Here is a 14,354-nt window from a genome sequence, read left to right as displayed (position 1 = left end):
ATGGGGGAGTGTGATCTCCAATGCATATATGAAATAAAATAAATGTTATTTGTAATACCTTTCTGAAATGCATTTGAGTATAAATATAAAATTAAACTAAATGAAAAGTAAAATAACCTGTAGTGAAGTACATTTAAGTTAAAACATCTGTATAAACGATAAGTATACAACCGAGCAGCAGCTGTGCTACTGTCTCTTTAAAAATCCCTTCCAGTCCGTTGCCCCGGTAACCCGGAAGCTTCACGTGTTATGCTCTGCATTGCGCAGCCCTTCCTGTTTTAGAAATGTCAAGGATGCAGCGTCGACTGGACTGTCGCATATACTGATGGTGTGTGAGTCGAAACAAAAAAAGCATGTGTGCATCTACTGTAAACAGCTGTTCCTCTCCGAAATGTCTTTCGTTTGGTTGGCACGAATGTGAAATAAAAGCACGAATGTCCCTTTGTACCTGCTCGAAGTGGCTCCACGAGAAGCGAGAGCAAACATTTCGCGAGTCTGTAAAGAGTGCGAAACATTAAACATACTGTGTTTTGAATGTTGTTGAGATATAGACAGAGTAGTCTGAGGTAAGCGTAAAAGACTGTTTGTCACTGTCTTAAGCATGGTTTCAAAGCAAGAGTAACTTAAAGTGCTAACGTTAGGATTTCAGTTCCACGTGTGCTAAGTTGTGTGAATACACGCTGCTAACCGCTGCTTGTTTGTTAGCAATACTGTTGACAAATAGTTGTAGTTAGCGGTTGTTGCTTTGCAGTGTTTGTGCAGTTTGAATTAACACTCCACCGTTTCAATCAGTTAGCTAACCACTTGTAGCTTGTACAGGAGTGTAGTACTCAACAGTTAGTTTTACTGTTCTGGCACAAAGCCACCTTACAGGTGAAACAAGCTTTACGGCACTTACATTTATGGCATGTTGTAAACAAAGAAGGGACTCATTATTTGACAGGTACTGGCATGTAAGGGATATAACCGGATGTCCCTCAGTGCATGTGCTACAACTGGAATCTCTCTAAGTCATTATTTTTTTCTCTTTTTTTATTCCAAACTCATGTCACAGGGTGTACATCTCAGTGATATTTGGGAGAAGAGGACTCAATGATCTCTCATCTCTGTGCTGCCACGCCAGTCCTGTACATATTGTGGATCGCAATGGCCCAGATAGCTGCTGGCCAGGAGGACAGAGAGAAAACTACTGCACTAAAAGGTAAACATGAAAAGATCGTTGTGAAAATGAAACATGGAGGCTGTTCTCTTAAAACTAACTACAAGAGCTGGGAACTATACTGTACGAGAAGAAAATGCATCCACAAAACAGGTTTATGATAACCCACGTGGCACTTACTTCATATATCAACATTTGTCAAGTTTATAATGTATTTATATGTCAGTTGAACTTGTCACTTCACTGTTTCAAAGCTCTGAACAGCATTATATCAAACAAAAACAAAAACATAATAATATTTGAACACACTTTTAGAGAAATGTTTGTTGTTTTGACTTTTTTCTTATCTTGACATGATAGCTAGCCCACCAACATGTCTGATTTGAATTATCTATGACACACATACAAACTGTACTGTAGTTCATGTTACTGACGATGTCCAGCATAATTGTCGTAAAAAATGTAATCTGTCCTTATTTCCGAAATCTAGTTCTTAGAAGTTACAGTAGGTACCACCCTGAGTTAAAATTATAAATGGCATTATGAAAATGTGAAATGCCACAAATTGTATGCACTCTCAAACATTTGGCAGAAAAACTAATAGGTCTCAAATTGCTATAAAAGAAAGTGCAATCTCTTTCATGCCGATTTGTGATTGTGTGCCATTAATATGTATGTTGACTATTATACAGTATAATTTTTTTTCCCATAATCTGAAGCTTTACTTACCAGTTAATAATAGGCTCTCTCGAACAGTAGATGTTCCACCTGACCTAAAGTCAAACATATGTACCCACTCTTTAGAAAATCTATTTGCTCAACCCCCCACCTGCTAGAAACACACTATTTCCATGTGATACAATTAGCTGGACATTGTTGATGGTTATTATTTCATGGGAATATCCTATTTTCCACCTGTTAAGATACTTTAGGATAATGAAAAGCTTTTAATGTAAGTGATTAGGTAAGATTTTGTCAAAGTAGTTACTCTTTCTTTCTAATTTAATGTAATATGATCAAATGATGAGGTGATTTTTGCAGGTTATGATTTTGTGTTTGAGATTATTGCATGACATTTTTTCTTGACATTCATTGAAGGAATCAGCCATATTTTTGCTCACCTTTGATCTTATCTTTTTTCTTCAGACTTGCTGTCAAGAATAGATTTGGATGAACTGATGAAGAAAGATGAACCTCCATTCACTTTCCCCAATACACTGGAGGAGTTTGAATATGCCTTCAACGAATGTAAGTACTATTTTTAGTCTTTAAAGCATACAAAGCCTTCTGCTTATAACACACCAAATCTTGTGAACTGTAAGTTTAACGAACAACACTTCTGACAGTTCAAGAGTTGTTCTAAAGCTCAGGTGCATAACAAGTTAAATATAACTCATACATGTGAATGATGCAGCTGATTTCTAGTATTGAAATGTATGTTTAATGTATTGGGTCACTTTCAAAAAAACTTAAATAATAAATACACAGCAATATCATTTAAATAATTATTAGTGACCTAAAGAGTTAATAGGGTCATGTAAATAAAACAAATGTGTTTTTCCTTCTATTATTCCCCTTTTATCATCTTGTGAAGATGAATCATGTGACCACTAGAAGGGTCCTGACCCCCAAGTTGAAAACCACTGACCTACAGAGTTTGGTTGCTTCCACTTGATTCTTGTTAGAGCTGCTTTGAAACAAAATTACCATAGCCCTTCATTAAACTAAGACAGTTTAAACGTAATCTGTCTGTGTGCAATTACCGCTCTCCTCAGTGTAATGTCACTGTTTTTGAATTAATGACCTGAAACTGTCTCTGCTGTCACCTGGGACACTTTGGGTGTAAAAGTGTTCTGAAGATGTGTGTGTCTGTGTGTGCATGTGGCAATAATTAGTGACAGGAAGGAGCCGAGCTGGACCCAGACTGGTGCTGCTCCATGAGATATAAAAGTCTCTTTAGAATTCTCTTGGCTCGCTTTAATCAAACCAGGTGGAAAGACGGAGGACGAGTTAGAAAGAGGGGGGGGGGGGGGGGGGTTTGACTCTTACTCAGTAGCACCTCTCTCTCTCTCTCTCTCTGTTTCTCCCCCCCTCCCTCTGTGCTCTGTCAGTGTCTCTACTGGCTGTCTGGCTGGCTGAGTGGGGGACATGTTGTGTACTCTACGGCCCGTCAGTAACCTACTCAGCCTTGCCCTCCGCCTGACGGAGCATTTGCATAACCTCGCTGTGCCTAAGAACAGAGACACAGAGACTCACCCCCCGCCCGCCACAGTGCGAACACCCGCCACCCCCCTACCCCACCCTCAAGTCCCAGCTCAGTCTCCCATGGAGGGATGAACACATTCAGAGACTCTCCCTCAACCTCCTGTCTCCTCTGTTCTCCCTTCTCTCCCTCTTTCTGTATCTCTCTATTTTTGCCCCTGCCCCGCAAAAAAACACCCCCACTTGAAACACAGCTTACCCCCACACACACACATACACTACACACACCCATACCCATCAGCATGTCTTGTCAATTTCCACTCAGGCCTGCTTTTGAAGGATAGCATTTCACAGTAGCTCTGGCTCGCAGGCATTTCTATAGCTACACCCCGGCTACCTTTGCCCGGGACAGGTGGAACAAAAATGTTAATTTGACCATGTAATGATGTGAATACAGACTAGGCTGTGTACAATAGTTTGCAGGTATCTTAATCACTGAAGATGATGGCTTCATCTCGCTAGCCCCCCAGTTTTCCATTACTGGAAATCCAAGGTTATGTACACCTAATTAAGCGGCCAAATTGAGAACAGAATGCTAATTATGACAGAAAAGAGGAGGAAAGTTGAGAAAACGTTATTCCTCTGAGAGGATGTGTTGGGGGAGGCGATGGAGCTGATCACCCCCCTAGCACACACACACACACACACACACACACACACACACACACACACACACACACACACACACACACACACACACACACACACACACACACACACACACACACACACACACACACACACACACACACACTAGGATTTCATTATAGCTCATCTCTTCCTTCTCTTAGGCAGTAGTGTTTAGATCATCACCCCAGCCATGAATTCTTAATAGATTTTCTTCAAGGTACTTTTTTTGCACACTGCTTTATCCTAACTTCTCACTCGTCTCCTTCTCTACCTCTCAGGCACATGTCTGCTTGTTAATGCAACATAATGACAAACCAAGATTCAGCATAACATGTTGTCTAACGACTCACCATGAAAGCAAGTGCTGTAATACACAGTGTGTTAGCAATGCAAGATTTATCACATTGATAGAGAGGTGAAATTGGTGGCAATTTAGAAGGAGATGAAAAAGTGCTTATGCATTCTTTTATCCTCCACAGATATTGTATTTATTTCTATCTTAGATGGGTTTCTTCACGTTGAACAATAATTGAGAAAGTATGAGAGCCCCCTGGCTATTTGGGTTAAGTATGTGTACTTTTCAGTGGTTTAGCTCTTACAAATTCTGCAGTCATAAAGGTCAAAATTAAATTTAACACTGTTTAGTGTTTTATTGTGTTGTAGTGTCAACGGCAGGATCGATGGGCTCATTGCTAAGGTATAAATGGAGAGGTTCCACAGCCACACAAGGGTAATTGTTTATTAAGAAAAAAAAGCAGCAACATTCCTTACAGTCTTATGACGGTTTTATATCAAATAAAACCTGGATCGGTTGAAACCCCCTTCATTTCTCCTGAATTATAATAAATCATTTAAACAGCGTCCCCAAAAAGATTCAATTCTTGTGTACTGTTTTTGCGACACATAAGACAAAATCCAATCTGGCCCCTACACCCTCTGCCACCCTCTTCCACTCTGTTTGTGTGTTCATGTTCCCATATAAGATGCAATTCCAAACAAATTAGTAGAGTGGAAGTTGGTTAAAACACACAGCGAGTCTTCATCAAAGCTGTCCTCGGTAATTCTGCCTGTCACTGAAATTGCTCCGTACAAATCTGTCCATACATAAATGCACCTGTAAACTTTGCAAACTAAGACAGACAATTATTGCTGTCTTACAGAACTTTCACAACGTAAAGGCTTTTTAAATCAAATACACCCTTTTATAGTCTAGAAAGCATTGGACGTATTTATTTGATTGTAAGGCATTGTATATTTACAGGGAATGTTTGCGAAAACAAGCAGCTCATCAACATCAGAGTTAAAATCAAGAAGTTTTCACCCAAAAAAATCCCACCAAAAGTAAATATTTCTGCCGCAAAGACTGAGGTTCAAGCCTAGTGACACGTACTGTATGACCACTCCTGGTCGTCCTGGTCGTCCTGGTCGTCCTGGTCGTCCTGGTCGTCCTGGTCGTCCTGGTCGTCCTGGTCGTCCTGGTCGTCCTGGTCGTCCTGGTCGTCCTGGTCGTCCTGGTCGTCCTGGTCGTCCTGGTCGTCCTGGTGTGTGTGTGTGTGTGTGTGTGTGTGTGTGTGTGTGTGTGTGTGTGTGTGTGTGTGTGTGTGTGTGTGTGTGTGTGTGTGTGTGTGTGTGTGTGTGTGTGTGTGTGTGTGTGTGTGTGTGTGTGTGTGTGTGTGTGTGTGTGTGTGTGTGTGTGTGTGTGTGTGTGTGTGTGTGTGTGTGTGTGTGTGTGTGTGTGTGTGTGTGTGTGTGTGTGTGTGTGTGTGTGTGTGTGTGTGTGTGTGTGTGTGTGTGTGTGTGTGTGTGTGTGTGTCCTGGTTGTGTGTGTGTGTGTGTCCTGGTTGTGTGTGTGTGTGTGTGTGTGTGTGTGTGTGTCCTGGTTGTGTGTGTGTGTGTGTGCGTGCGTCCTGGTTGTGTGTGTGCGTGCGTCCTGGTTGTGTGTGTGTGTGTGAGATGATTGGTGATTGGCTGTTGCCCCAATAGCGTCCTCAAAGGAATTGCAAGGAACAGTTGTTGTTGTGGCTAATGCATGCCAGGGTACCTTTCTCTTTCTGACAAAAGCACACTAGGAACCTTTTTCACCCCTTCTTAGGTCTTTGCTTAAAGAGATTTCAGGTAAAAAAAAAAGAAAGGGAACGACATGTGGTGACTGGCCAACTGTAGAGAGAGACATTGACAAACTAAAAGAGGAAGTGGAGAGGCTGTAGATGATTGAAAAAGAGGAGAGAGGGAAAGAGAAGTTTTGCCATACCAGCTGTCCAGCACTGGCCTGCCAGACTACCCAGAAGGCCGTTGGAGTCGTGACTGGAAGAACGTTGCTGAATCCACAGGCCTTGGACCCGCCAGAGGGGGGTGGTTGAGGTAGGAAGGTGAGAGAGAGGGAGCTTAAGGACCACCAGAGGAAAAAGGAGAGAGATAGAGAAAAAAGTTTGCGGGTTCAGTCAGACGTGGTAATCCATCCATTACTCGCACAAACACAAATAAAGGTATCCATCATAATTACTGATGTTTTAACCTTTTTCATTCTATCTTTTGCTCACAGATGGCCAGCTCAGACATTTAAAAACCGGAGAGCCGTTTGTATTCAATGCCAGAGAGGATCTCCACCGCTGGAACCAGAAACGCTATGAAGCTCTTGGAGAGGTAACACAAATCTTTTTTTCTTAAGCTTCAAATAAGAAATCCAATGCTCAGCAGCTTTGGTCTCAGCTTCTGGGTCACTTTTTGTCTTTCCTTTCCAGTTTTTCTCCACACCTCGTAAAATACACTTTATTACTGATGAAACAGTGTTTGTGTTAGAAGGAAACGGGTAAGAATTCCCTCTCTAATATCCCTCTTTACTATTTCTTTTCCTGGGAAAGAACCTCCCTTGAGCAAGTGTGCAGTTTGTGTGCGTAGCGAGCGTTGGGTTGAGTGAAAGAGAGAAAGGGGGCTGTGCCGACAGCGAACAGCTTTCAGGAGAGAGGAAGCGGCGTAGAATACATGCGATTCAGGCTCACGGCAAGACTCACTTTAGTTATCGATAAGCAGAATCTAAATATGAATGTTTTATTTACTTTTCCTTTTTAACACGCCTATGTGTCATTCATTTCTGTACTTGAGGTACTGTTATTCTGTAGAAAACAAGTATAGTCTTTTGGCATTGACTTGGTATCGAGGTATTGGTTATTGTGCAAACAGGACTGGTCTGAATGGGACAGAAAAAACATGAACTCCTACAACTTTTAAAATCATGTCATCACATTGTTACGAAGTTCCCTAATGCTCTTTTGTTGTCGTCCAACCACATCACCATGCATCCTAGCATACACCAGTTCAACCCTAATTCACTCCCACAGTACCAGCACGTGGAATATGCATTAAGATAACGAGACAAATGTTCTTTTGTAATCATTTTTTTATTTGCATCCCCTGCTATGTTGCTTTTAATTGTGTGTGTTCTTTGAAGTTCAAAGCAAAGTGATAGACCCGTTTGTGGGATTACTTGGGTGTTTTTATTATTTCTAATGCAGGTATACAGTATCTCCTTTGAGAGCCAGACTTCTGTGAACGCTTCTTTCCCCCGTCTCTCTCTTCTTTTGCCTGCTCAGGCACTATCCACCAGCATCTGAAAAGGCTGTGGAAACAAACATTTGGTAGCATCCAAGCTGAGGCCCTGAAAGAACAGACACACATTTAAACTAACTGAACTCAGGCATCGGAGGGGGGCAAAACATTCTGAGCAAATAAATAATCATCAAGCAGGATGTATGCTAATTGTATTCATCCTGCGAACGACAGAAGCATCTTCTTTAGAGAAGACAAAAGAAAACGTCTCAATCAGTGTTTATGTGTAATGAGAACAGAGAGTGGATGAGTTGTGCTACAGATTTAACTGGCCCGAAAAAACCTGCATAAGCAGAATGATCTGTCTGTTGTTTTTAGGCCACATGTGATTCAAGACAATGAATATTGTACCTTTTTTTTTTACAGCTTTGCAAGTACAAATGCATTCTTTTTGCTGTTAAGAAATATACCCCATTATAAATAGAAACAGCTGCTGAAATGTATGCATTCCGTTGTAAAGTGGGCTATGTCGCTTAGTCGGTCCCTGTACGTTAAAGTTTAAGAAAGTTTTTCACACAAGCATATCGGCATGCTTTCTTCTGCGTACGTCTGTACAACACATGCAGATGTATTTGTTTTTTGAAAGTTCTCCCTCTACTGTTGTTGGTCTGTCTGTTCTATCATTCCTCTCCATTATTTCTGCCTCGAGTGAGTTTGGCAGATTTCATGAGGGTAAATGTAAGTCTCAGCCCTCTATTTATTTGTCGTATGCGCAACGATTACAGTGGAGCAGTTGTTGGCAATGAACACTTGTTCTCAACCTTCCTCCAAAAATGTGTTTTGAAAATGTATAAAAGGAGAAAATACAACATTTAAAATCACAGCCTTCACAAAATGTTGAAGTAGTTCAAACGGGAATACAATATAACAAAATACAATTAAATAAAAACGAATTATAAGATAAAATATAGAACAAGCCATTCCGTAGACAGGCATGTTATGGGCAAACAGAATCCACAACACACCCACATGCCATCCATCAACCTGCCACCTGAGACAGTCTGAAAACTAGCCACCATTCAGCTTGAAAGCTGTGTGAGATGGCACAAGGCCGCGCACTCATGTGTTTGCCCCTGGCAGTATGAATGGAAGGGCATCCTCATTGCCCCCGAATGTTCACTGACATTCCTTCCTCTCCCTCTCTTTCACAACACTTGTTGGCTGCTTCCTGCTTTGCTCCAGTCGTCCAGATAATTGTTCTCACCTGCTCTCTGATTAGCAGTTATTTATGTTCCTTTTTCATACTTTTCCGTACCCGTCCTACAATACATATAAGCAGGTTTCTTATACGATTACTGTAAATAATTGGGATGATGTCTTGGGACCACTCTTGGTAGCGGTTATCTACTTTGAACTGCCTTCTGCTACTCAACAACTTTAACACGAACCAAACAGAATTGATGTGCAGAGACGTGTCATAAATTGTTACTGTATATTGCCATACTCGAGACAAGGGCATTCACGCTGAAGTCTTTGAACTCCACGGCACTCTGAAAATGTCTTCTGTCGGGGAGTTGGCTCATCGGAGCTTATCTCGACGAGATTTAAATGGGCAGCTATCTCTTAATGACACCATAACTTTCCCAACACAAAACCAGTGAACTCCTAACCTGAGATACCTGAGAGGAAATACCTGTTGTTTTCAACCTGGGTATTATCCGGGTGCTAATCCTAATGATATGTGGTAGACTGTAGGTCACGTAACTATAAGCCTCGGGCAACTGGTAGACAGTCAAAGGTCTCCATAAACACAGACCACTAGCACCCCTCACATTTATAAATGAGAGATATAGTGCATTATAAGAACAGTATGAATTATGGAATGGATCACGTCCAACACACCTTTCTGATCTCCGTAGCAAACAGTTAAGACCCTTCAGATCTTCTGAGGCAGGTCTGCTTACTGTCAAAACTACTCAAAGGAAAGCAGCAATCAGTTTTTATGCACAATATATTTTTCTTTATATCTGTTACTCAAACTCCCAAAAAAACACAGTTCTTATAAAACAGGGTTTTATTTTGTTAAATTAAATCGAGGACTACTTATTTATATCTTCAAATGCACTTTTGCTGCTTTTAATGTTTCCTTTTTGGTCCCTTTATATTATTTGATCTTATTTATACCTATTATTTTCTTTGTTTTAGTTCTTTAAAATCCTTTATATTGTCTCTGACTTCTTTTATATCTCGTCCTTCTGCCTTTTTTGAATGGCATTGTTTTGAAAGTTGCTCTGTCCATCTCTGCCACGTATATATCTCCCCTCTCAGTGTCTTTATATCCTTAAGGACCTGTATTAGAGGACTCTGTGTGCGTGTGGGTTTGTGTGTCTGTGTACATGTGTGAGGGCTGGGGGGTGGCGGCTGTATTGTCAGACCCATCACAGCACCAGATGTCCAATTTGCACTTCAGCCTCGTCTGAATGGAGGAACGGAGAGAGAGAGAGAGAGGGAGAACGAGGATGTTGGTGTGATGGCCTCCAAGCAAAAATAAATACATGGGGAGAACATTTGGATAGAGCACGAGAGCCGTGAATCATTTATATTCCATTCAGAATTTCTGTTCATCTACTAAAAACTTTTTCTAAACTGGTCCTTTATATCAATGTCATGATGTTGAGAGATTTCTAGACGCTATTTCCACCAACTATGGATACCATGCCATATGTCAGCAGCCTAATATGTAAGCCATTTTCTACTAGCATGGAATAAGACAAAAATAAAGCTTATACAAATGTGCAAGGTCCTGATGCCATTCCAAAAAACACAGGGAAGGGTGAGGAGAAGAGCTTATCTTTTAAAAGTTGAACTTAAAGAGTCACTGTGATGGCGTTTAACACAACATTGTACACAAAAACAGGAAGTAGATTGAACATATTCAACAGTTGGAATGTACCATTTGAATACAGTGTACTGACTCAGAGCTAACATACAGTAGGAGAATGAAGTTCCATTAAACCATAAGCTCTGGCATGAAAACCCTTGAAAGTCCTCAGGGAGCAGCTTATTATTAACTGTCTTAACTAATTTATTTCAAGGGAAAGGTAGCTTATTCCGGCTGTATAGCCTTTTCTCCCTTTTTTCCTTTGGTCAGCCTTCACTAAAGCTTTTTTATGTCTCTCTGTGCAGTCTGAAGGTATGGCAGTAGCATACGAAAGGACAATAGAGCAGGATAAATAAGGATCCTACAAGTGAAATATCCCTTTATGTTCTGAGTGCACTCCATAAAGAGTTTAAGCATCGACTTAGAAAGTATTTTTCTATGTTATTTCCATCCATCCCAGTTTAATGTATTCTTTACTCTGTTTTCTTATGATTCTGTTCTGTCATATTCAAACTAAAACAATACGCAAACGAAGAGCCGACAGACTGCTTGTGTAGTGGTAGCGTTGATCTTTGGCTCCGACTGTTATCGTAATGGCCGTATTACAGCTGCATACAGCAGTGTGACGGCGATGCTCAGTGCAGCGGGGTCACCTCAGCCTGTGTAGGTGTCACTTGGAGTCTAATTCCTGTGATTCGGTGATGAATCTCTCTGATAGAAGACAAGCATAGGGTCTGGCCCAGATGGAGCTCTATTAAGCCGTTAATAAATGAGGATTCTTCTCTGCTCTGCCTGCATCTGTGGAATGGAAGGCACTCACACATTTGTAAACTCACACATATACACACACACACACACACACACACACACACACACACACACACACACACACACACACACACACACACACACACACACACAGTCAGAATATTATAATGAAGAAAAGCTAGCCAGATGGCTGAATTAGAAAGCCGTCTCTCTCTCTCTCCCCTTTCCTCTCTGCCTCTTCATCCCTCTTTCTTTCTCTCTGTCTGTTTGTTACCCTCTCTGCTGTCTCTCTGTTATCTTTTTTTTTTTTTCTCTCTTCCTGTCTCCCTGTCTCCACATTATGGATGCTGGGCGTTGTCATAGCAGTGACCAGCTGGCCAAGGTTTAAGGCCTTGCTGAAGTGCCCTTGAGCAAAACACTGAGGGGAAAAATAAACATTTCTCTATTTCTTTCTTTCTTTCTCTCACATTATATTATAAATGAGTTTATGGTACTCCTATGGTGACTTGTGTTATTCCTCTACCATACCATACGCATAAATTACAATATCATCTGCATACATTTGGATGCGAGTCCCCGGACAAACAATGTATGCAGTGAAACGTGCACGATGTAATGTGGAGAGTGTGTGGCCCGCTCTTTAGTGATTGTATTCTTGTGGAGATTTAGCTGCAATACTCTCCATTAAGCTAAAATAAATGTATTTATTCACATTGTTGTAACTTGGATGTAATAATCTACATATTTCCTTGCAGCCGCTTTTGTGTACGTGCACGTTAAACTTCAGATTATTCCGTACAATGTTATGTTCCTTTTCTTCACAGTCAAGCCCTTTTTAGATAATCAGTATGAACCAAAAAGAGATGCATCACATGTTTTAAGTTTTTGAGGTCTTGAATCAACTTTGAAGAGTCCTGGCGCAGTCATGAAGTGATGCGTCAAGTGACAAGCCTCTGTACTGTAGTTAAAGCATCAAGAGGCCCCATACCATTCGTGGGCCATTTTTTTTTCGAATAGCTAATGGGCTCTCTCTAAAGAGTGACTATAAATGACAGCTGTCTGCCCGGATTCACTGACTGCCATCATGTCTCCATTCCCAAAACACTTAAACACTTCCCCTGCAGCTTCTACTGTGAGCATGAAGGAGGACGCAGACACAGTCGGACAAAAATGGTTACAGGGAGTAGGTAAGGTGGATTAGAGTTGATGAAAGAGAAGGGAATTGGAGTTGGGGATGGGTTGTTAGAAAGAATACAGGAGGCCTGATATTGCAGCGCTGGCATCTGTCGCTACCGCCGGCACCCAGGGTGGCATACAGTACTTTACTTTGCATTAGACCTCTGCCGGCTTCTCAGTTAACACCTGAGGAGGTCATTAGGATGCCATTAGGATGAGCAGTGCTGGGAGGTTGAGGGGGGATGAGAGAGAGGGGGATATCTACACTAAGTGTAAACAGTCTGTCTGTCAGTCTGATAACTTTCTCTTCCCCTGGAGAGCCCTCTCTCCTCTGACAGAAGAGTGACAGAGACCTCATGGGAATTACACTAGTCTCTCTCTCTCTCTCTCTCTCCCCCCCCTCTCTCTTTGTTTCCTACACGGCCTGACAGATCACACATTCACAACAATAGGCTCTATTTTAAAACCACTTTTGGTTGGTACACAAGGCTGACTTAAAATAAACAACCTTTCTGTTGCCTCATGCTCTCTCTCATTTTCACAGTCTCTCTTTCTGAGTATGCGTTGCTGTTGTTGCGCTGCATTGTTGGGGGGATTTTCTTCTTCTCCTCTATTCTCTGGAGAAGAAGGAATGCTTTCCTGGGTGCAGTCAGTGATACGGCATGAGCAGCTCTTTCAGTTTCATTATATAAACAGCTTTGATGCCTCTTCTTGCTCTCTGGTTTCTATAGCTAAGTGGCTTTTGGAGGGGGCTCTGGACTGCAGAGTTAAGAGACATGTGTGTCTGTACATGAGTTTCTTGTGTATACGTGCTGCTGTATGGAGTTTATTTGTGCACAGGGCTGACTCTAAGATAGTTTGATCAGATAAGGCGTTTTATGCACCAATGAGAAGCCCAATTGGTCCAATTACTACTCAAACTAGCTGTTTTTCAAACCGCTCAGTAGCTCTCACTGTGATCACTTAAAAATGTGTTATTAAACTATTTCACGTTTATTTTTCTTTGATTGTATTTGTGATTACTAGCATTCATTTTGTCTAGAGTCTAAAATCCATCTCGATGCAACTTACGGTGACTCTGATAAACTTCAGGTCATGTGTTCCTCTTGTAACTGCATCAAGTCTCCTCACTATTTATTCCTCATCCCTTTTTGTCTTTTTTCACTTCCTGTCCATTTTCTCTACTCCTTGCATTTGTTTTTCGTTAGTGCCTTGGAAAGACAATCACCCCATCGCCTTAGGTGCGCTCACTCAAACCAGGCATGACTGTTGTAATCAGAACGAGAGCGCACACAACAAACACACGTGCACGCATTAACTGATACATACTGTACGCACTCATAATATGGGAGGTCTCTCTGTGGTTTGAAAACATATCAACTTGCAGCCACAATTAAGCATTAACGTGCTCATGGTGTGTGAGGAAGAGATTGTTACGGAGATGACCAGAGGTTTGCGAGAAGTTGATGTCAAAGCCCACCTACTGTACTCAGAGGCCTTTCACAGAGGCCTTGTACTGTACTGTTGTCTCCCCATCCTCCCCTCCTTCACGCTCCCTCTCCTCTCAGCTGTTCACCGCAGTGGGAGCTGGCACACACTTCTGGCTCCTGGGGATTACTTCTCCATGTCTCCCTTCTTGTCTTTCTTCTTTCCTCCCACTGAGCCCTCCTTTAAGTCTCTTCCTTCCTCCCTGATCCCACTGTTCTTGCTTCATCGCCACAACGCTTCCTCTACACAAACAAACCACAGACACAGAGGTGACCTCAGCCGCAGAAGGTCTTTTTCAGACTCTCCCACAGCAGCTCTCACAGTTGTTCAGAATGTTTGCTGTTGTTCGAGGATACCTCATCACCTGGCTATGCTAGCAGACGATACATTTCAAATTGTATCTGTTTTTGCTTCTTTTTTTTTCGATATTGAAAGCTGACTTTG

At 41.7% G+C, this 14,354-nt stretch overlaps 1 protein-coding gene across 4 annotated transcripts in view; it reads left to right on the top strand.

The window, feature by feature from the left end:
- The first annotated feature begins 223 nt into the window (after positions 1-223).
- The window catches only part of arb2a (ARB2 cotranscriptional regulator A), a 150,864-nt gene continuing 136,733 nt past the window's right edge, over positions 224-14,354 (top strand). For all 4 annotated transcript variants that reach the window (XM_079688080.1, XM_079688081.1, XM_079688082.1 and 1 more), the window contains exons 1-4: positions 224-328; positions 1,055-1,201; positions 2,306-2,407; positions 6,594-6,694. In XM_079688080.1, the coding sequence (XP_079544206.1) occupies positions 1,093-1,201; positions 2,306-2,407; positions 6,594-6,694 (312 nt within the window). In that variant the 5' untranslated portion in view covers positions 224-328; positions 1,055-1,092. The remainder of the gene's footprint in view (positions 329-1,054; positions 1,202-2,305; positions 2,408-6,593; positions 6,695-14,354) is intronic.

The sequence above is a fragment of the Notothenia rossii genome, assembly GCF_949606895.1.
Source record: "Notothenia rossii genome assembly, chromosome: 6".
Taxonomy (NCBI): domain Eukaryota; kingdom Metazoa; phylum Chordata; class Actinopteri; order Perciformes; family Nototheniidae; genus Notothenia; species Notothenia rossii.
This window is presented reverse-complemented; position numbering and strand designations above follow the sequence as displayed.